The 22889-nt window shown below is 43.3% G+C and overlaps 1 protein-coding gene across 2 annotated transcripts; it reads left to right on the top strand.

Annotated features, from left to right (window-relative positions):
* The first annotated feature begins 956 nt into the window (after positions 1–956).
* On the top strand, positions 957–21422 carry LOC134102261 (tetraspanin-1-like). 2 transcript variants are annotated; one of them, XM_062556351.1, is made up of 8 exons: positions 957–1058; positions 10094–10172; positions 14806–15021; positions 15973–16047; positions 17312–17419; positions 17659–17787; positions 18068–18160; positions 19027–21422. In XM_062556351.1, the coding sequence occupies exons 2-8, from the start codon at positions 10116–10118 to the stop codon at positions 19075–19077; spliced, it is 729 nt and encodes a 242-aa protein (XP_062412335.1). In that variant the 5' UTR covers positions 957–1058; positions 10094–10115; the 3' UTR covers positions 19078–21422. The 2 variants fall into 2 exon arrangements, with proteins under 2 accessions (XP_062412335.1, XP_062412411.1); XM_062556427.1 differs by lacking the exon at positions 957–1058 and adding an exon at positions 5815–5896.
* The last annotated feature ends 1467 nt before the right edge of the window (positions 21423–22889 follow it).

The following is a 22889-nucleotide window of genomic DNA, read 5'->3' as shown; positions in this document are numbered from 1 at the left end:
CCAAAAAAAAAAAAAAAAAATGGCCATAGTTTCCTCTTACTGTCTGTACTGATCTCACCCTTTTTAAAGCACACTTTATTGAAAACTCATGCAAACTAAAAACACAGCGTGAGTTTGAATATCAGCGCCGGTGAGGACGGGCTATTTCCGTACATAGCCGTTGATGTTTTCCTCCGAGTTGAATTCTCCATTGTTGCGACGTTTCTGAACACCTGGCTCACAGAAACACAGGCTCACTCACTCTCTGTAAACTGTATCAATCCACAAAAGTAGTTCACCTTGAACATAACAGAGTTGAATTCTCCATTGTTGTGATGAACTGTATCAATCCACAAAAGTAGTTCACCTTGAACATAACAGAGTTGAATTCTCCATTGTTGTGATGAACTGTATCAATCCACAAAAGTAGTTGAACATAACAGAGTTGAATTCTCCATTGTTCACAGACTCACACCATCCACAGGGCACTGTGTGGTCCGGTACACATTGTGGTCACACTCACAATTTGTGGTCCGTTCACACTCACACTGTGTGTGTGGTCAGATGAGGGGGTTTTGCCCTTTAGGTGTTTATGAGTGTGTTCATACTGTGTCAATATAATTTGCTGGTAATGTCATTCTGTGTGTGTGTGTGTGTGTGTGTGTGTATGTGTGCATATCTCTCTGTGTTTGTTGTGTGTGTCACTGTGTGTATGTGTGTGTGTGTGTGTGTGTGTGCGTGCGTGCGTGCGTGCGTGTGTGCGTGCGTGCGTGCGTGCGTGCGTGCGTGCGTGCGTGCGTGCGTGCGTGTGTGTGTGTGAATGTATGTGTGCAATCTCTCTGTGTTTGTGTGTGTATCAGTTGTCCAGTGGCCTTAAGCTGGACTTTGGCCAACAGGAAATGGAAATTCTGACGCTTTCACCTCCCCACCTCCCTACTGCCAAGGTCTTGTCGACACACACACACACATACACACACAGACAGTTGTTAGTCTCACCTGGACATAGACACACACACACACTTCTATAGACAGGGACTCCAGCGGCCCAAAAACGGACAGCCAGCTCCTCATTTGTACAGGTAAGTAAAGGCTTTAGTCTTTCTCTGTTTTTTTTTTTTTTTATCTTTCGCTTACACCATTGGCATCTTTTCATTATCATCAGCATGGCATTCTGCATGGGACTCAACAAACTTAACACGTTAGCGTGTTGCTAATCACACTGAGTTTAGAAGAGCATGACGGAACACGCTAGCATGTTGGTGAGTTTAGAACAGTGGTTCTCAAACTTTTTCTTTCATTCCCCACTTTGATCAAGGGGGCTTTCTCGAGCCCCACCTGTCCATCATCGCTCTATAGAAAGTATAGGTCAAGCTCAAAATTTTCATATTTATAACGTCACTTGCAAATATACATCAGTAGGCCTAACAAATAACAGTTAGGCTACTAAAGATAAATATCAGTTCAAAAATAGAGAAAAATATAGCCGCAAGCGGCGATGGCGGGCCCGAGCACCTGCGGTGCGGAGACCTGTGACATTTCGGAATCTAACAAAGCAACATGTGCGTGTTGGTGGGCATGTGCATGAGCAACACACATGCCCACCAAATTTGGTCAATTTTCCTGAATGTATGTGTCAACCACAACAGACAACATGCTAGGTGGCGCTATAGAGTCCCTAAGCCACACTCTAGGCCAGAGCTCTATCTCTGACTATCGATAGCAATAACGCACAAGTCCACCAAATTTGGTTCATTTTCATGAACGTGTGTGTCAACCACAACAGACAATGCGCTAGGTGGCGCTTTACAGTCCATAAGACACCCTTGGCCAGAGCGCTGTCTGTGAATAGCTATAGCAATAACACACATGCTAACCAAATTTGGTTCATTTTCGTGAATGTATGTGTCAACCACAACAGACAATGCACTAGGTGGCGCTATAGAGTCCCTAAGCCACACCCGAGGCCAGAGCTCTGTCTCTGAATAACTATAGCAATAACACACATGTCCACCAAATTTGGTTCATTTGGGTGAATGTACGTGTCAACCACAACAGATAATGCGCTAGGTGGCGCTATAGAGTCCCTAAGCCACACCCTAGGCCAGAGCTCTATCTCTGACTATCGATAGCAATAACGCACAAGCCCACCAAATTTGGTTCATTTTCGTGAATGTGTGTGTAAACCACAACAGACAATGTGCTAGGTGGCGCTATGCAGTCCCTAAGACACCCTTGGCCAGAGCGCTGTCTCTGAATAGCTATAGCAATAACACATATGCCAACCAAATTTGGTTCATTTTCGTGAATGTATGTCAACCACAAAAGACAATGCACTACGTGGCGCTATAGAGTCCCTAAGCCACACCCGAGGCCAGAGCTCTGTCTCTGAATAACTTAATCAATAACACACATGCCCACCAAATTTGGTTCATTTGGGTGAATGTACGTGTCAACCACAACAGACAATGCATTAGGTGGCGCTCTAGAGTCCCCAAGCCACACTCTAGGCCAGAGCTCTGTCTCTGACTACCGATAGCAATAACACCGAAGCCCACCACATTTGGTTAATTTTCTTGAATGTTTGTGTCAACCACAACAGACAACGCACTAGGTGGCGCTATAGAGTCCCTACGACACACCCTATGCCAAAGCTCTGTCTCTGACTAGCCATAGCAATAACACACAAGTCCACCAAATTTGGTTAATTTTCGTAAATGTTTGTGTCAACCACAACAGATAACGTGCTGCTAGGTGGCGCTATAGAGTCCCAAAGCCACACCTTACGCCAGAGCTCTGTCTCTGACTAGCAGAAGCAATTCCACATGTAGCTGCCAAACTACATCCAATTTACAACCTTTTTTCTGCCTATAACACCAACTTCCTGTTTCTTAATAAAACACCATAATTCAAACCTTCGCCATTTCGATATACTTTTGAAATTCAAAAATCTGGTCGCAATTCCTCTCGGGCAACCCCTCAAGATCATTTTAGTGCTTATATGACATGATTTCGATAAACCGTCTAGGAGAAGTGTTTCAAAATATGTGATGTGCAAAAATCATAATCATAATCATAACTCAAATTCTTCTAAGATTTACTATATCGTTAAAATGTAAAAGTTGTTCAGATTAATACAACACATATGCTTACCAAATTTGGTTCATTTTCGTGCATGTATGTGTCAACCACAACAGAAACCGCGCTAGGTGGCGCTATAGAGTCCCTGAGCCACACCCTTTGCCAGAGCTTTGTCTCTGAGTAGCGTTACCAATTCCACATCTAACTGCCGAATTTCAAGAGTTTTAGAGCATGCCAAGTTGGTGAAAAAAGGCCAAACATGACCTGTAAGAGGAAGTCACGGGAATAATAATAATCTGAGCAGAAGCAATAGGGCCTTGCACCTACGGTGCAGCCGCTGCTTCAGCGGCCGCACCTCGGTGCTCGGGCCCTAATAAAAATCTAAATCAATGACCAATAACGTCAGTTTTTTGTCATTGACAAGGTGTCAATCCTTGCTTCAAAAAAAGCTGATTTCCAATAATACAGCAAAAGGGCCAACTATGCTACCATTGTGTTATAAATGAAGTTCAACACTCTCACAACCTCGTTCAAAATCTTATTCTAGCCTTGACGCGAGCGCTTCCCTGAATGAAACAGTCAGTCTGTTGCGCATCGGGCACTACCCTCTTTATCACGACGATAGCATTTCTTTTACCTGCTATCGTCTGTGCGCCAACCGAGCAAAGTCCCTCACAGTTTTCCAATTTGATGTCCTGTTCTGTCAGGTAGACTAATTGTTGAGATCAATGTTGAATAGTTAATCTGCAGTGGCCCTACTTTTGGCATACTCGCAGAATAGAACATCTTCGCCCGCTGTCAAGTTAACGAAGCGGACATAAGCAATAACTAAACCACCTTTGTAACTGTCGGTGGCCTTGTCCATTTGCAAGGCAAAACATGAGTGTTTGCGTTTGTCAAGCAGTTGTTCTTCGAGATCGCAGAACAGCAATTGTGTCGTCGGACAGATAGCCAAGATAGCCTTCAATTTTACTGCGCTCGTCTCGAACATAAACGGGTTTTTTTTTATTTCCGCTGCAATTAAAATTCAGACATCAATCATTTTTTTCGGACTATGGTTCCAGGACAGACTAACATTTTCATCTGGTCAATGATAGGCCTACAAGAGTCTAGATTACCTTGTTTGTGTTTGTTTTGTGAGATGGAGGTGCATTCTCGTAATTATCAATGAAGGAAGGCACAGGCTACAGATTAAAAAGAAATCTCCGGTTTTTCACGACAGCTCGCGCCCCACCTGGCATGTCTCTGCGCCCCACTGTGGGGCGCAGTTTGAGAAACGCTGGTTTAGAATAAGGTGCCCAGATGTCTGAGACCGAAACCGGGGACATAATCCCAAAAATGTAGGGGAAAACGAGGACATTTTCAGTTTGACTATTAATCTGATTGAAATGCAATCTTCAAAAAACGGGGATAGGTGTAGTTTTTCTGTATTTTCCCGGGGACAGGCAACCAAAAATGGGGACTGTCCCCTGAAACCGGGGACGTCTGGTCACCCTATGCACGACGGAACACATTGGCATGTTGGTGAGTTTAGAGGAATACAACTGAACGCGTTGGCATGTTGGTGAGTTTAGGGGAGCAGGACAGAACGCGTTGGCATGTTGGTGAGATTAGGGGAGCAGGACTGAACGCGTTGGCATGTTGGTGAGATTAGGGGAATATGACTGAACACGTTGGCATGTTGGTGAGTTTAGATGAGCACATGGAAGAGTACGATAGCCAGAAGTTTTGCACCGATGGACAAACATATGAGTGTGTTTACGTATTGATTTATGTATCTACTGTAATCACACCCAGTGCCATATTACATCTGGCTTTTCAGTCAGGTGTTGAGATCTCTTTCCAACCATTTACAGTGTGTGTGTGTGTGTGTATCGATGAGTGAGTGGGATCACCGGGTGATGTAGACCGATACATTTCTGTTAGTATTCAGTGATACATTTGACACAATTTCCATACAATCATCAACAAATGTGGTATGTTTAGCACACTCAAGCATACAATTGTGTGAACTAATTCACACAATTGTGAATTGTGTGAATTCACACACACACACACACACACACACACACACACACACACACACACACACACACATGCTCAGGGGGTGGGGCAGGGAGGCGGGGGTCGAATGACTCTCAGGTGACTGTTGGGTCAGTGAACTGTGGGGATAGAGTACACACACACACACACACACACACACTTGACTATGGTGTCAGTGTCCCTTGGGTTACAGTAACTGCTATACAATTGACTGATATTCTGTGTATGTGTGATCTGTGTGCAGGGGCGTCAGTAATAGTCGAACACATTTGGGGCTTAGCCCACCACAGAGTCAAACCGTTTGACTCTGTGCCCTCACTGCTCACTTTCTGATGAATCAATCCATCGACTATAGCCTCATTTGCGCCACACAGATTGAATATTATGGACAGTCCCATTTTGACTTAAATTAATAAATGTACTGTAATGACCTGTTGCTATCTTGACATTTATGTTTGCTATTAAAAACTAACTATGTAGCCTATAGCCACCTAGCAGAGTGGTGTTTGAAATAGCAAGATGCATCATACGGTTAGTGCTATGCTTAGATTAAGGAGAATAACTCATTGAGGACTTCTCTCTCTCTCTCTCTCTCTCACACACACACACACACACACGCACACACACATACACACACACACACACACACACAACAAGCACACACACACACACACACACACACACACACACACACACAAAATGGAGAGTATGACCCAATCCAGAACTCATAAACATTTGAGTGTGATCTTCTGTGTGAATACGAGCTTCATGATAAGGGAACTACTTCTTGAGAAGGGTATGTGTTTGTGTGTGTGTGTGTGTGTGAGAGAGAGAGAGAGAGAGCGTGCAGATTGTGTGTGTGTAAGAGAGCAGACTTTTCCGAGGTGCTATAAACTCATAAAGTGTCAGAAGATGTACGTACTGAGGAGAGCAGAATGTGCCAGCCTAGAATGTCAACAGTCAAGTTCACAGCTCAACAACAAACTCACAAGAACTTAAGCCAAGACGCCACCAGCAGCTATAGCTTTTCATTTGTGCTCATATTAACGGCTCAGTTTACCGTTTTACAGTGCTATACTTTTTTGTGGTTATTTGCTGGTTTGTTATTTTGAATGAATTTCGGTTTACTGAGAAATGCTCAGTTTGTGAGTGAGTGAGTGAGTGAGTGAATCAGTGAAAGAGCTGTTGGCTAATTTTACAGACACCGCAGTTCGACTGAATGCTCAGAGATTACATATTGAGCAGATGCTGTGCAGTATGTTCGCGGAGAACTACCTCCTCAGACTATTTTGCGATTATTCGCAAATGTTCGCCGAAAAACTCAGGGTTAACGGAAAACTGTTTGCAAACGTTCGCCTGTGTTTGCGAATTTGAATGCACCTCTGTCATGCCCTCAGAGCCTAGCAGAGATGTCAAAGTCTGGCTATACTGTAGGAAGTAAGAGTGGGCATTAAATAATGGTCAACTTTATACATGAAACCAGGGCTAGTTTATGCAATGAAGTGTATACACTCCTATTCAGACACAGCCAGCGAGAAAGAAAGAGAGAGAGAGAGAGAGAGAGAGAGAGAGAGAGAGAGAGAGAGAGAAATGGATAGGGAGAAAGAGAGATTAATTCTCAGTGTATTGGCACTGGTGAGTGTTGTAGTGCTTTTCTGTGATTCTTGCTTTCACACACAATCAATTTGAATATGAATGTGTGCAGCATGTTACACCCATAGGTTTGGCAACACGAGGCTGTGACTTAAGACAGCTTGAAATGTAGTGGGTTCAATTCCTGGTTTCTGCACCCTTGAGCAAGTCACTTTATCGCTGTGTGTGTGATTGTGGCGGTGGTTAAAGTGCTGGGCTAGCATGCAGTACCCAGAAAAGTTGTGTGATCAAATTCTTGATCCACCGTTGTGCCCTTGAACAAGGCACTTAACCCCAAGTTGTTCCGGGGACAGTGTTCTTTGTGATATAGTTGATGTAAGTCACTTTGGATGGAAAGTGTCTGCTAAATGTATACATGTATATATACTCTTTTGATCCCGTGAGAGAAATTCTGCATTTATCCCAATTCGTGAATTAGTGAACACATAAAACACACAGTGAATACACAGTGAGGTGAAGCACACACTAACCCAGAGTGGTGAGCTGTCTGCTCGACAGCGTGTGTGTGTGTGTGTGTGTGTGTCAGCGTCTTATCTTAGTATTCCCAATTACCAGTGAGGAAATATGTCATAATGTCAAGGTTACTCAAGGACATTTATCATATCTCAAACCGCCTGTCTCGCGCGTTATCTAAAGTTATTGGGCAGTAAGTTGTTGGGCAGTAGCCGGCCTGCCGAGGCCTGCAGGCGTAGATACCGCAGGGATGGACATAAACATTTATGTATGTTATCTGAGGTGGGGAGGGAGAGAGATAGAGTAAGCTGAAGCTGAAGAGAGACAAAGAAATAGATTAAGATAGAGAGAAGGGGGGCGGGGGGCGGGGGCATAAAATCATCATCATGTTTACGTGGACATTTTTTTTTACATTCTGAATAAACTATTCTGAAGTTAAATTATGAGTCAACTAAGATGGGGTGTGTTATATTCTGGTCAGTTTGTATGTGAGTGTGTGTGTGCGTGTGTGTGATAGAGTAATTTCCTGCGTATTAGCCGCATTGTGTATAAGCCACTGGACAGTGTTTTATGCAAGTTAAAAGAGACAACACCATATTTATACCATAACTGCCCACTTGTGTTAACCTCATAGCTGGAGAAAATTAGCAAAATCAATGGACAAGCTGCGTCTAGTAGTTGGGAAATTACGGTAGAGTGTGTGTCTAGTTCTAATCTAGTTAGAAAGTGTCACAGGACGCACACACCACCGCCGACTTGAGCTTCCCAGAAGGACGCCGTGGGAAAGCTTTGGCCGCTCTGACGTGGTAGCGTTCTATGTTCGATCATGTTTGTTGCCGGTCGTTTGCTGCTGAACCGCGCCATAGCTCATTACCATAAAGTTGAGCCGATTTCAACTTTCTGCTGGACGCTCAAGTCGCTCAAGATGCCCAAAACGCGACGCCGACGGATTTGCCGCTGCTTGTAGTGGAGAGAAGCCGGCTTCCATTGAAAATTAATGACTTCCGGAATCTTTGGAAGCTCAAGTCGGCAGCGGTGTGAACGTACAGTCATAGCTTAGCATAGGCTAGGGGGGGCACAGCTACTTGGGTTTGACTATTGTTTACATGATCACATCCAGCTCTATAGCCACACAAAGGCGTACTCAGAATGTTTTTGAATATTTGCTAAGTTTTGTGGCCACCTTATTCACACATTCTTGTTCACGTGACAATAGTTATGCTATGGCATTAAGGAGTATACTACAAAAAAAAAAAAAAACAGTACTATTCTAGATTATTCTTTACAAATAAAACATGAATAAACATGTTACCCCATGTGCCCATAACTGAGAGAGAGAGGGTGTGTGTGTAAGAGAGAGAGAGAGAGAGAGAGAGAGAGAGAGAGAGGGTGTGTGTGAGAGAGAGAGAGAGAGAGAGAGGGGGGGGGGTTATATATCCATCAGGAAGAGAGGGCAAATTAGCTCCTGGTTTGGAGGAAAGCCTTGGACACAAGTTAATGATTGACAAGATAGAACACAACTGGCCGGGGAGTGTGTGTGTGTGTGTGTGTGTGTGTGTGTGTGTGTGTGTGTGTGTGTGTGTGTGTGTTTATGTGTGTGTGTGTGTGTGTGTGTGTGTGTGTGTGTGTGTGTGTGTGTGTGTGTGTGTGTGTGTGTGTGAATGCCTGTGTGTACACGAGTATGTGTGTGCCTGTGTGTGTCTGCGTATGTGTTTGCCAGTGAGACAGGTCAACTCTACAGGTGTGGTTTTGAGTTAGAACCTGTGCCTGTGTGTGTACATGTGTGTGTGTGTGTGTGTGTGTGTGTGTGTGTGTGTGTGTATTGGCCAGTGAGACAGGTCAACAGGTGCGGTTTTGAGTTAGAACCGCATATTTCTCCAGTTGTCACTGAGATACCTTGTCCATGAGCAAGTTGAAAAGCTTGACTTGTAGCCTAAAGCTTGACTGACATCTTGAAAAGTGAATTTAAAAACAATATTATACTGTATGTAATTTATATTATGTGTAGCCTAGTTTAAGTAGTAATTTTAGTTGGTGGTGTGCTGTTCTAGATTGCGATTTGACTGCTAGTGTGCAGATATCATATACTGTAGTTAGCAATATGTGAATAAGGTGTTGATTTTGAATATTGCTACTGTTTGTGCATCTGTTTAACATGCAGTGATATGTCTAACATGCATTGTGTCCCTTATAATATATAATAATATGTATATATGGACACACATACAGTATGTATACTGTATATATGTGCAATTGTGCATGTGTGTGCGTATGTATATTATGTGTCCGACATATATTGTATTGTTCGTCTAACATGTCAATGTTCTCCCCATCCATTCTTATAATAACATGCAACATAGCAGCCTGGCTATTGATTGGTTAATTAAATGCATTAAGCCGTTTAATTTATTTTGCAATGAAATGTAAAAAATTAACAATGAACAATATAACTTCAAGCACAACTTCTAAACTGAAATTAGAAGAGCATATAAACGCAGGCTCTGGATGGCTCTTGTCCGTGCACGCACATTGTTATCAAACATTTGATTTGATACATTACAGAATGTAGTTATAGGCAGGCTGATTAACACAATAAGTCAATTGAGCGAATTGTGTGGGTCCCTCCAGACTGATTTTGAGTGAACTATTCCGTCCTGGCCAAAACTAAGGGGGCTGTACCCTATCAAACCCTAAGTAATTCGAACCTTGTTAATGTGTGTGTGTGTGTGTGTGTGTGTGTGTGTGTGTGTGTGTGTGTGTGTGTGTGTGTGTGTGTGTGTGTGTGTGTGTGTGTGTGTGTGTGTGTGTGTGTGTGAGAGAGAGTGATATAACACTATATGAGTAGTTTTTGTTTTTGATGTTGTCTCTTGTGTTGTTTTGTCTCCAGTTTGTAGACCAAAGTAGCCAAGATGTGTTGTTCGGGTTTACTGAAGATCCTCATGTTCATTGTGAATGGCGCCATCTTTGTAAGTACTGCAGTTCTTGCTCATAAACCTATCATTCCCATGCTCAAACAGCGGTGGTGGGTGGATGGGTGGGGTGGGCTGAGGTGGGGTCAAGGGTCATCTGAACACAAGTGTTTGTGGTCAGAGAAACATTTGTTTGTCCGTCAGCCCTTTATGTTCCATAACTCTGTTTTTTCTGTTTGTTTCCCTGACAACTACTAACCACAGTTTGCTGTTCGAAAAATATAGCAGTTAGACCATTACTGCGACCGTAACTATGGTAAACAAGAAGACTAAGCATAACAAGAGGACATAAGGTTATCAGAGGATAGAAACGTTTCCATTACATGTGAGCATGTGTTGGGCTGTCTGATGTCAAATCCTTGATTGTTTGCAATGCTGAGGAGGTGAGCCCCACATTCTGATTGGACTCTTAAAGGGATAATCCGGAGTGAAATGCACTTTAGATCAATTTTTCGGACTATTGGGAGTACATACGTTGAGTTGACACCAAAATCATGTCATTCGGATGTATTTTGAGAAAGTTCGAGTTCACCGTTTTTAGCCAAAACTCGTTAGCCTGGAAGTGACCGGGGCAGGTCCTTTCGCCACTACAAAACGCTATTTTTATACCTCTTCTACTGTTCCAAACAACACTACACTTACGTGGTAGTGAGTAGAGGGTCCCTAAAGCCAACCCGAAGTATCCCCACGTCTTTATGTGGTTGGATAGAGAGTCCAGAATGAATTTAATCGAGTCAGTACCTTCCGGAAATGTCGCGGCGGCAGCAGCGCAACGCTTCAACAACACTTTACTAACATTTCCGGAAAGGTACTGACACGATTAAATTCATTCTGGACTCTCTATCCAACCACATAAAGACGTGGGGATACTTCGGGTTGGCTTTAGGGACCCTCTACTCACTACCACGTAAGTGTAGTGTTGTTTGGAACAGTAGAAGAGGTATAAAAATAGCGTTTTGTAGTGGCGAAAGGACCTGCCCCGGTCACTTCCAGGCTAACGAGTTTTGGCTAAAAACGGTGAACTCGAACTTTCTCAAAATACATCCGAATGACATGATTTTGGTGTCAACTCAACGTATGTACTCCCAATAGTCCGAAAAATTGATCTAAAGTGCATTTCACTCCGGATTATCCCTTTAAGTATAGGAAAGTCAGGAGGACTTGTAACCCTTTTGTGAGCACAATAACTTCACGTTGCAAATACCATAAATATATAAATATGGTTGACAATAACGCTAAGCCAAGACAAACAAGGGGACATGAGGGACCCTCCACTCTCCATAACATGAACATGGTCTTTTATTGACAGGTTTTTGACACGTTCCCTGGAGCCTTATCTACACAGCAAAATGTCCCTATACACTGACTAGCCTCCAGTGGCTTACAGTATGTGTGCTAAGTGCTTTATAGCATCATATATGTGTGTGGGTTACATGCTGCCACTCAGACATGCCACCACTACGACATGCTTCCATTTAGACATGCCTCTATTTCGACATGCTGCTATTTAGACATGCTGCCAATCCGACACATTTTAGTACCCCCATTCCGACAGTTTACACATCCTATTTTTTTCCAAGTCAATTTAACGGACCCTATGAGCCCGACGGATGCAAAGTGCGTCAAAAAACACACCCATTCTTCTCTGTTACATTGCTCCGTGATTATTAGTCACAGCGAGATGAGACCTATATTGCATGAAAGAGCAGAACCGGGGCTTTCCAACGAGACTAGACACGTGTCTGTACGATCAAGTATAAAGTATAAAATAAAATCATGAATTTAAATCAAAGTATATCATATTTACAGTCTATATTGCTCTGCGTTCACGCACACAGCCACTGCTCTCGCTTGGATTACTCCGGGACCAGGCATCGCACAGACATGACAAGCATATCAAATGAAAGAGGAGAAACAGAGCTTTCCGTTGATACCAAACACATCGATCCTTTTGTGTTATAAAAACAGACGAAGTGACAAACAAATAAGAATGTCATATAGCTTCGGCTCGCTACTTTCGTTTGATTTACTCGTGAAACGCCTGGTCAAAAATATATGACTTGCATGTCAGATAAAAGAGGAGAGCTAGAGCTATCCACAGATACCAAATACAACCTTCTAGGCCATAAAAAGGACGAAGTGACAGCAAAATAATAACTGTAACATTAATAGCCTATTAATTACCTCATGTCGGAATGGCACGTTGTTTGAAAAAAAAGTGAAATACCGCCACTGCGACCATGGAAAAAAAAAATGTCGGAGTGGTGGGACTTTTTCCCATAAGGAGACATGCCTCTACTACGACAATTGGACGTCAATGTCGGAGTGCTGGTATGTCGGAATGAACGGCGGATACCATGTGTGTGTGTGTGTGTGCGTGCGTGCGTGCGTGCGTGTGTGAAATAGCACTTGGTTTGGTTTCTACCCTGTATGTGTGCTAAGTGGTTTATAACATCAAATACTGTGTGTGTGTGTGTGTGTGTGTGTGTGTGTGTGTGTGTGTGTGTGTGTGTGTGTGTGTGTGTGTGTGTGTGTGTGTGAAATAACACTAACTACTGGAAACACATGTGATCAGGTGGGCTGGAATGACCCGAAGGGACCAGCGAGAGTCCAAGGGGCAGTTACTGTACATAACAAAGAGGAGAAGCGTCCGGGTGTGTTTTTTGTGGCTTCCGTCCTGATGACGCTAGATGATGATGATGACTGCACTCATAAATGCGAACAGCTTCCTGGATGCCTGATTCCTGGAAGTCCTTATTTGCATCCTACTAGGAAGTCTAAAAGTCACACAAAAAACAGCACAGGACTAAAAAAAAATAATAATAGAGATCATATATTTACACAGAATATAGAAAATAGGTATATCTTATGTTTGTTTTTTTTCTCTCTGTCGAATAAGATTAAAATAGAACTTTGTCATGGGTATGACGAACAACTCTGATATGATATTAGTTATTAATGTTATCGCAGTACGATTACCACCAGTGCTATCACCCAAGTGTTACCATAACTACAATCACGACACCAAGAATGCCCATGATCACAACCACAACCATGAGCCTAATAAAGTCTTATGATAGTAATTATTCAAAGCAGTGGTGACAAAGTGCAGGAGTGGATGAGTGTATAACACACAGCATTCATTGTATAACACACATTAATACACTGTATCATTATATTTACAGTACACTGATGTTGCGCATTACTGTCGCAATACGTGATAAGAATGTGCCTCCCCCTAGTGGAGAGAGATGGTAATAACAGTGTGTGTGTGTCCACTCTCCATGGATGGACTTGGCATAAGTGCTCAACTCTGCAGGTTTATCTGCACCGTTAAAGAGATCACAATCCGGATGTTAGGTCCTCATGCGATAATCTGTTTCCGGGTCCAACTAAACACAGTGCAGTTCCTTTTTTCAATAGACAATAAAAATAAAGATTTTTTTCCCCACTGTTCGGAGTAGCCTACAACAAAATGGTCACTTTACCACACACCTCTACCTCAACCTCATCAAATCCTAATTTTCATGGAGTCCTGGGGTGCCTCTCATTTGTGTTTTATACATCCTCCCTTCCTTCCTCAGTCCTCGTCCTCGTCCTCACTGATCTACATAAAGAATGATGGGGCGGCAACAACAGGATAGTCTATCCAGTGTTAGTTATAGATCAGTGGGAATGAGCCTGGAGGACCGAGCATCGAGGATCGAGGAGGGATGTTGAGAGGCATCCCCAGTGAAATGATCCTTTTTTACCCTCCCGCACTAACAAGGAGTTGATAGTCAAAAGGTTCACAGGATGCGAAAACAGGCTGGCTGCGTCAGTAAACTAGTTTGGATGAAGGAATGGACTAGGTGTGTATAAAGGGTGACCATGAGCTCTGGGTCAAAGGTCAGGACTGCCCGGGGGTGCGTTTTCCAAAACCATAGTTGCTAAGTTAGCTAAGTCGCTAGTTACTAAGTAACTACTGTAAGTTAGCAACTTTGGTTGGTTGCAATGCAATTTCCCATTGCCAACCGACTAAGTTGCCAACAGGTTAGTGACTATGGTTTTGGCACACACACCCCTGCTGGGCATCTCAGGGTCAAAGGTCAAGACTCACCTGGGGTGCGTTTTCCAAAACCATAGTTGCTAACTAAGTTAGCTAAGTTGCTAGTTGCTAATTACAAGTTAGCAACTATGGTTTTGGTAAACGCACCCCTGCTGTAGCCTCGCAAGCCATCCACGTACTTCCGGCCAAGGATTGCCTCCACTACGAGTCTGGCCGTGCTCCTCTGTGGAGCATTCTGCTCGGTAGAATTGTAACAGAACGCCCCCCCTCCAGAAAGCAGCCAATAAACGAAGAGACGGGTTGGTGGGGGCGAAAGGGGGAGGGCGCTCGTGACGATGACGTTAAACGCCTGCGCTATGTTGTTATGAGTAACTATCGCCGATTGGGTGAGAGCTGTCCAATCAATTCAAACCAGAACTGGGCGTTACTTCCCGCTTCCTGCAAGCGCTTCAGAGCAAAGAAATTCCAGACCATAATACGAAATGAAATGGTAGTATTATGGGATGGTTAGGACCAGGCTACCCCTGCTGGGCATCTCAGGGTCAAAGGTCACACTGACCGTCTGTCTCCTCCTCTCTGCAGCTGGTGGGCGCCGGACTGCTGGGCATGGGCGTCTGGGTCACGCTGGACTCGGACTCCATGTTGGGCTTCCTGGACCACATCGAGGACGCGCCGGCGGAGCTGAAGCAGCTGGCCAACGTGGGGTACCTGCTCATCGGCCTCGGGATCGGCCTCGCGTTCATCGGCTTCCTGGGGTGCTGCGGCGCCATGAAGGAGAGCCGCTGCATGCTGCTCACCGTGAGTGACCTCTGACCTTTGGCTGACCTCTCTCTCTCTCTCTCTCTGTGGGGGGGGGGTCAGTGGGGTTCAACTGGTGGGACACTGCAGTCTCATGGGCTTATGACTCCAGGCTCAGGAGAAATGATGTTGCTACTTAGCATTGCATTTTCATTATTCAGATGAGTTTCTTCTTCAATGTAATATGATCTGACCTCTGGCTGACCTCTCTCTCTCTATGTGTGAGTGTGTGTGTGTGTGGGTGGGTGGGGGGGGGGGGGTGAGGGGTGAGAGGCCCTAGAGACACAAATTGCGTTCAGAATAGCGGCAGGTTCAAACACACCTGGCTAAACTAAAGAGCTCACCAAGCGCCTTTTGTGCAATTAGTCCATTAATGTTCAATACAATGTCACACTACTGTATCACGTAGAAAAAACAAAAAGTCCTCCGCGCTCCTGGGTAACTCTGGTGCGTCAACGGGAGAGGACAACTTAGTAGAGAAAAAAGGGGTTCACCGGAGCAACTCAGAAGTTAAGATTTTTAAATATTTATTTAAGGTGCCAACATCGTGAGAGACTAACGTTTCGACGTTATGTTACGTCGAAGACGTATATTTATCTTAAATAAATATTTAAAAATCTTAACTTCTGAGTCGCTCCGGTGGACCCCTTTTTTCACACTACTGTATATCATATTAAATTGAACAAGAAACTCATCTGGATATCACAATAGCATACACTCTTATTTACCTTGCTCAATATAATATAATATTCTATTACATTCATAATATACTATTGCATTGCATTGCATTGCATGTGGATAAAATGTGTGATATTAATTAAGAAACTCATCTGAATAATAAAAATGCAGTGTTAACTAGAAAGAGAGATATCATATCCTCTTATTTACCTTAATAAATATAATGTATTTTACGCACATTAATGAACTCTGTTCATCTTTCTCGCTCTCTAGTTCTTCATCATCGTCCTCATCATCTTCCTCGCTGAAGTGGCCGGAGCTGTGGTGCTCTTCGTGTTCCAGCCGCTGGTACGATCACGATCACAATCACTCACTTGCCTCTTCAGTCATAGCGACTCCCAAAACCATAGTCGCTAACTAAGTTCATAGTCGCTAACTAAGTTGCTAACTAAGTTAACAACGTTGTTGGTTGCAATGCGATATCAAATTGCCAATCAACGAAAGCCTACCCTACACTGACAGACTTTGACAAGATTTAAGAAAGATGATCTTGAAAGACTGTAGTCTTTTGAGTAAGCTTTAATGAGGGGCATTAGTTAAAAGACTACAATTTTTCAAGAATCTTTCCCAAATCTTGTCAAAGTCCGTCAGTGTAAGGTAGGCTTAAGTTGCTAATAGGTTAGAAACGAGATCGTTTTGGGAAACCCACCGCTGGACAGCATCCACATCTACCACTTCCAGCCAGGCAGCTACAGTGCACTCTGAAAAAGAATGTGTTAGAAACAACACACAACTATGTTGTCCCTACCTGAACATGTGTTTTACACACGTGTTTTAAAACAGCATAAGCTGTGTTATTTTCAACACATGCTCCAAACTGCCCAGAGAAAGACCGATTATAGATAGAACAGTCAAACTCGGGCAACTCACTATGTTGTCCCTACCTGAACATGTGTTTTACACACGTGTTTTAAAACAGCATAAGCTGTGTTATTTTCAACACATGCTCCAAACTGCCCAGAGAAAGACCGATTATAGATAGAACAGTCAAACTCGGGCAACTCTAACCAAACAAACACAAACAGGTTTGTTTGAGTTTGTTGGTATTTACTGGGACAGTATCCAAGCACCTTAACACCTCAACAAATCACTATGCTGTTAGTCCAGTGAGAATTAGAAGACCACCAGACATTGAAGTATAATACTTTTGTGATCCCGTGAGGGAAATTTGGTCTCTGCATTTATCCCAATTCGTGAATTAGTGAACACACACAGCATGCAGTGAATACACAGTGAGGTGAACACACACTAACCCAGAGCTGCCTGCCCGTGGACTGGTCGGGGATCAATCCGGCAACCCTCCGGTTACAAGCTTGAAGCCCTAACCAGTAGGCCACGGCTGCCCATAGTGATAGTTGTGCATTACGTTCACCAAAATTACACAAGTTTTCCAAAACTGATTTTACGCTCCTCAGAGTGCTTCCGTTGCGGACCTGGTGTTGCCCGGGGTTACAGATACAACGTTAATTTTGTTCAGGTGACTTGAATGTAGTAAACACTGTAAACTGCCACCGACCACTTTAATAACGACAGTCCTCCATTGTTGCTGCAGGTGGAGGAACTTCTTCGGGATATTGAAGTGAAGGTGGCTGACAGCATTGAGAAAACCTACGGGGAGGACGAAGCCCTCACAACCTTCTGGAACACCACCATGGTTGAGGTGGGACAAATGCACTTAGCCCACCTGTCGTCTTTAAGAACTACACTGTAGTTTCACTGTTACTCCTCATTCTGTAAGCTGCTTTGGATGAAAGCGTCTGCAAAGTGAATAAACGTATTGTGGTTTAGTAATTCGGACAAGCCCTCTCTCTTAGTGTTTTTCTCTTTCTGGGGCTGTGTTATGGACTAACTGTAATGCTTTTTAAATCCTTCTCTCTCTCTCTCTCTCTCTGGTTACAGTTGAAGTGCTGTGGGTACAGCAACTACACAGACTTCACAGGGTCTCCATACTTCAACACATTCGGCCTTTATCCACCAGAGTGCTGTAACACGACTGCAGCGTGTTCATCTGTTGATGCCCATTCAGCTGTAAGTCTTCAGACATCGCCGTGCTCCAACAACAGCCCTGCATCTCTCTCACTCTCTGTCCATCTCTCCATATTCCTCTCTCTCCGTCTATCTCTCCATATCTCCTCTCTCTCTCTCTCTATCTATCTATCTCCCTCTCAATTTAAAGGCATATTTATTGCCATAACCTGGGCTGGCAAAGCGTACAGAAAATAAATGTAGGTAGATTCATAAATAACAATAGTATTGTTAGTCAGTGTTATATAAAAATGGCCTTCCCCTCTCCTGGTGTTCCTTACAGGACATACCTGGCTGCTTTGAAGCACTTGTGACCCTCATCGAGGATAACGCAGGACTCGTGGGAGGTGTGGCTCTGGGGATCTGTGCAGTGGAGGTCGGATTATTTTCCCTTTCATCTTCTTCTTCATTTTCTTTATTCCCACGGGTCATGGAATTTCTGGGATATCATGGAACATTGAGTCTTTTTTGGGGGGTCAAAGTCATGGAATATCAGGGAATTTTGTTGTAGCTGTTTAAAAATACATCAATACAATATTGTATTAACAGTGTACAGTATACGTATAATAACTTTACTGGTTGTGTGAGTAGTTTATTTAAACCCCATGTATTCATCTCCAGCTAAAAAAAAAAAGTGAACGGTACACAGCCGCTCTGAAATCATTGGTCGGTATATTGTATAATTCATTCTATAGGCCTAATAGATCATGGACATTCAGTTTTTGTGTTAGGGAACAGTCATACATTTTACATTTGACTTAGAGTGGTAACCTTGTAATACTATTGCTACTACTGCCATTACTACTACTACTACATTTATATTTTACATTTATTAATTTGGTAGACACATTAATCCCAAGAAGTTTACAGCAAGAGAATCAGCATTTACACAATTGCAGCATTAGAATACTAGTTAAGCATTTTAACATTTCATCATTGTAACATTAAAGGTATAGAAGAACTACTTCAAGTACAGGGCAGTGGAGACAATAGGAATTACCACTGCCAACCATCTGTCAATACTACCACTGATAACCATCTTTGTTTCATACTACTGCCACTCATCCTCCTACTACTAATAATAATAATAACAATGATAACAGCAGTGTCATATTATTCCTCTTCTTCTTCTTCTTCTTCTTCTTCTTATTGTTGGTAGCCTATTAGTAGTAGCAGTAGTGGTAGTATGTAGTGGTAGGCTAATGCTTGTGTTTAATTATCATCCACTGTTTTTCTACACAGGTCTTGGCCATGATTTTCGCCATCGTTTTGTACAAGAAAGCAGGCAAATAGCATCGCTGGCCAAGTCAAGACCCGCCAGCATCAGCCAATCGGAATCATCTGCGTTTGGCTGGACAGCCAATCTTTTTGTTTGTTTGTTTGTTTTTTAAAGTGAACTCTGAGCACACAGGAGACACCCAATCACATTATACCCACACTGTCTGTCACCATAGAGAATGGCTAATAATAGAACGTCTGAGGTGCGTTCAAATTTGCAAACATGGGCGAACGCTTGCAAACAGTTTTCCGTTAGCCTTGAGTTTTCGAACAATCGCAAACAGTCTGAGGTTGTTCTCCGCAAACATACTCTGGAACTGCAGGCAACAATGCAATTACCATTAGAATGGAATGCACCATATCGTTCAAATTTAACATATCAAAGAAAACATAATGTTCACCAGGAACGTTCGCCAAATTTGAACGCACCTCTGGGTCATGGGGATGTTAATCCTTCAGCAGGGGAGTTTTGAACATTCTAACAAACGATTTTGTTCCGCAAGAATGCACGGTTCTAAAATTCCATGTTGAATTCAATGAACCCAGACGAACGTTCATTTATTCCAACACTCCGGCTGAAGTAAACTCCCAGTAGGCTAATCCTCCCAATAAAAGATCACTGCGCCTTCAATGTCTTAGCAAAAACACATTTTTCTATTAGGAGGTTTACCACCTACTATGGCTTAATTTAACCAGGTCTGTCACTAAGCCACATACCTAGGAACTCCCGATCACCATGTCTGTAATCTGTGACCTAGCAGTAAGCCACCTGCATGTCTCCTCTGCCCTAATGGCAAAAGCACACATCCTCATTTCAACACTTGATCTTGTGGTACATTATTTTATCTTTGTTAACACATTTTGTATGTTTGTAAATCAGATCGATTTAGTAATAATGATCTCTGTAGTCGTGTCCAAAGAGGCCCTGCTATACTGGATATGGGGTAACGGGTTCAAATGGAACGCTCTGCTTATCACAGCACAGAGCTGTATGATGTTTGGACCTGCATCACTGTGATGGCTTCACTCTCCAATACAGCCAATTAAAGTCATAGGGCTCTTCTATTTGGAGGCTTCACTTACTCTGAGGTAACTTGACCAGATTTAGCACAACAGCAACCAAACAGATGACATAACTGGTATACCCTGGTATATATCAGAACAGAGCCAAACCAGGGCCACATCAGAGCCAGATAAGAGCCACATTAGGGCCAGATTAGAGCCAGAACAGACCCACATCACCAGATTAGAGCTAAACCTGAGCCACATCAGATCTAAATCAGAGACCAGAGCCACATCAGGGCCAGATCAGAGCCACATCAGATCTAGATTAGAGCTAAACCAGAGCCACATCAGGGCTATATGAAAGCCACATCAGGGCCAGATTAGAGCCACATCAGGGCCAGATCAGAGCCACATCAGATCTAGATTAGAGCCACATCAGATCTAGATCAGAACTACATCAGAAGATCAGGGCCACATCATGGTCAGATCAGGGCCACATCAGGGCCTGTGTTAGTCAGTACTGACCACACACTCCTCTTCATCATATCTCAATGGAACGGCACACTGTGAAACACCTGACACTGCACCATGGACTCGTGGAGTCCCGCTGGAATGAAGAATATTCCTTTTTCAGGTGGCGGTAATTTAAATTATTTTCCATCCATGTGTGAAATATATAAATTGTCTTGAAAAAAAAAAAGAAAAAACACAGTGCCTTTGTGGTCTTTTGAGTCTGTCTGAACCTATACTTTTGCTCATCACAGCACAGAACTGTATGATGTTTGGACTTGCATCACTGTATGGCTTCACTCTCCAATACAGCCAATTAAAGTCATAGGTATCTTATTTGGAGGCTTAGCACTTACTCTGAGTTAACTTGACCAGATTTAGCACAACAGCAACAAAACAGAAAACGGTTATACCCTGATCATCTGACATCCCACATAAGGGCCAGAGAACCGAAGAGAGCCAGAACAGAGCCAGATCACCAGATTAGAGGTAAACCTGAGCCACATCAGATCTAGACCAGAACCATATTAGAGCCACATCAGATCTAGCTTAGCGCCAAACCTGAGCCACGTCATGGTCAGATCAGAGCCACGTCAGGGCCAGATTAGAGCCACATCAGTGCCAGATTAGAGCCACATCAGATCTAGATTAGAACCAGACCAGAGCCACATCAAGGCCAGATTAGAGCCAAACCTGAGCCACATCAGGGCCATATTAAATCCACATCAGGGCCAGATCAGAACCACATCAGGGCCAGTGTTAGTCAGACCACACACTCCTCTTCATCATGTCTCAATGGAACAGCACACTGTGAAACACCTGCACTGCACCACAGACTCGTGGAGTCCCGCTGGAATGAAGAATATTCTATTTTCCAGTGGCGGTAATTTAAATTATTTTCCATCTGTGAAATTAATAAATTGTCTTGAAAAGAAAAAACACAGAGCCTATGTGGTTATTTAAGTCACACGTGTCTGGACCTATACTTTTATGATAGTGACAAGAGTTTTATAGATGGGGGGGGGATGGGGGGTTATGGTGTAGTCCCCTGTACTCGTATAAGTGTTCATCCACGGAGGCAGCAGATGGGTACACTTGCACTGAATAATCTGGTGATCTCTCTCTCAGACACACACACACACACACACACACACACACCTCTGAAGTTCGCCTAGTGACAGGATCCAAAAGCCATACAAGGTAGCCTGGAGACCAGACTCTCTTCTTCGCAGAGAGTCTGGCCTAGATCCATTGGCAAATGTTTATTTCCTGGTTTGTGGACGCTTGTCTGAAGTTTGAATTCATTGGAGTTCAATCACTAACATATGATAACCACGAGGGACACAAGCATGTTATCCTCTGCTTCCTCTGCAATTCAATCATGGTGCAAATGGGCGGCGTAGTGCTCGAGTCAGTGTGAGGCTGGTGTGAGAGACTGCTACTACTTGGACTTTGGCCAATAGGAAATGAAAATTCTGACGTTTGCACCCTCACCCCCCTACGGCCAAGGTCTTGTCGTTGAAAAGTCGACACACACACACACACACACACACATATACAGATGTTAGTTTCACCTGGATACACACACACACACACGTGTACACACACACCTCTATAGACAAAGAAACTCCAAAAACGGACAGCCAGCTCCTCATTTGTACAGGTAAGTAATGGCTTTAGTCTTTCTCTGTTTTTTTTTATTTTTTTATCTTTAAGTGTCCACCATTGACATCTTTTCATTATCATCAGCATGGTTCTGCATAGACCTCTGACATTCGCCTACAAAAAAAGCTGTCATCTTTGCGATCCGGTATCTTGCGTTTTTTCCCATGAGAAAATAACATGGGGATTTTGAATTAACACGCCTGTTAAACTCTCAGGGGGACGAAGAAGTCTGAAATGTAGACGTTTTTCTCAGCACACTTTTACCCTCTGCCTTCGCGTGGCTCATGTGATCTTCGGTATGTTAAGATGGTAAACTTGGATTTTTGCTACCCCAGAGCTAACTTGCAATGCAACTTGCCATAGCTCGCTTCAATTAACACCTGTATCTTCTTATATGGGCAAAAAAGGCAGCTTTGGTTCTTTCTTTTTTGTAGAGAAACTTCAGAGGTCTATGGGACTCAATCAACTCAACACGTTAGCTTGTTGTAACCACAATGAGTTCAGAGGAGCACGGCTCACACTTTAGCATGTTGCTGAGTTTAGGGGAATACAACTGAACACATTGGCATGTTGGTGAGTTTAGGGGAGCACATGGAAGAGTAGGATAGCCAGGGGTTTTGCGCCAATGGGAATAAGATATGAGTATG

This window comes from Sardina pilchardus, chromosome 1 (genome assembly GCF_963854185.1).
Source record: "Sardina pilchardus chromosome 1, fSarPil1.1, whole genome shotgun sequence".
Lineage (NCBI taxonomy): Eukaryota > Metazoa > Chordata > Actinopteri > Clupeiformes > Clupeidae > Sardina > Sardina pilchardus.
Note: the sequence above shows the minus strand (reverse complement) of the source record. Positions and strands in the feature narration are given on the sequence as shown.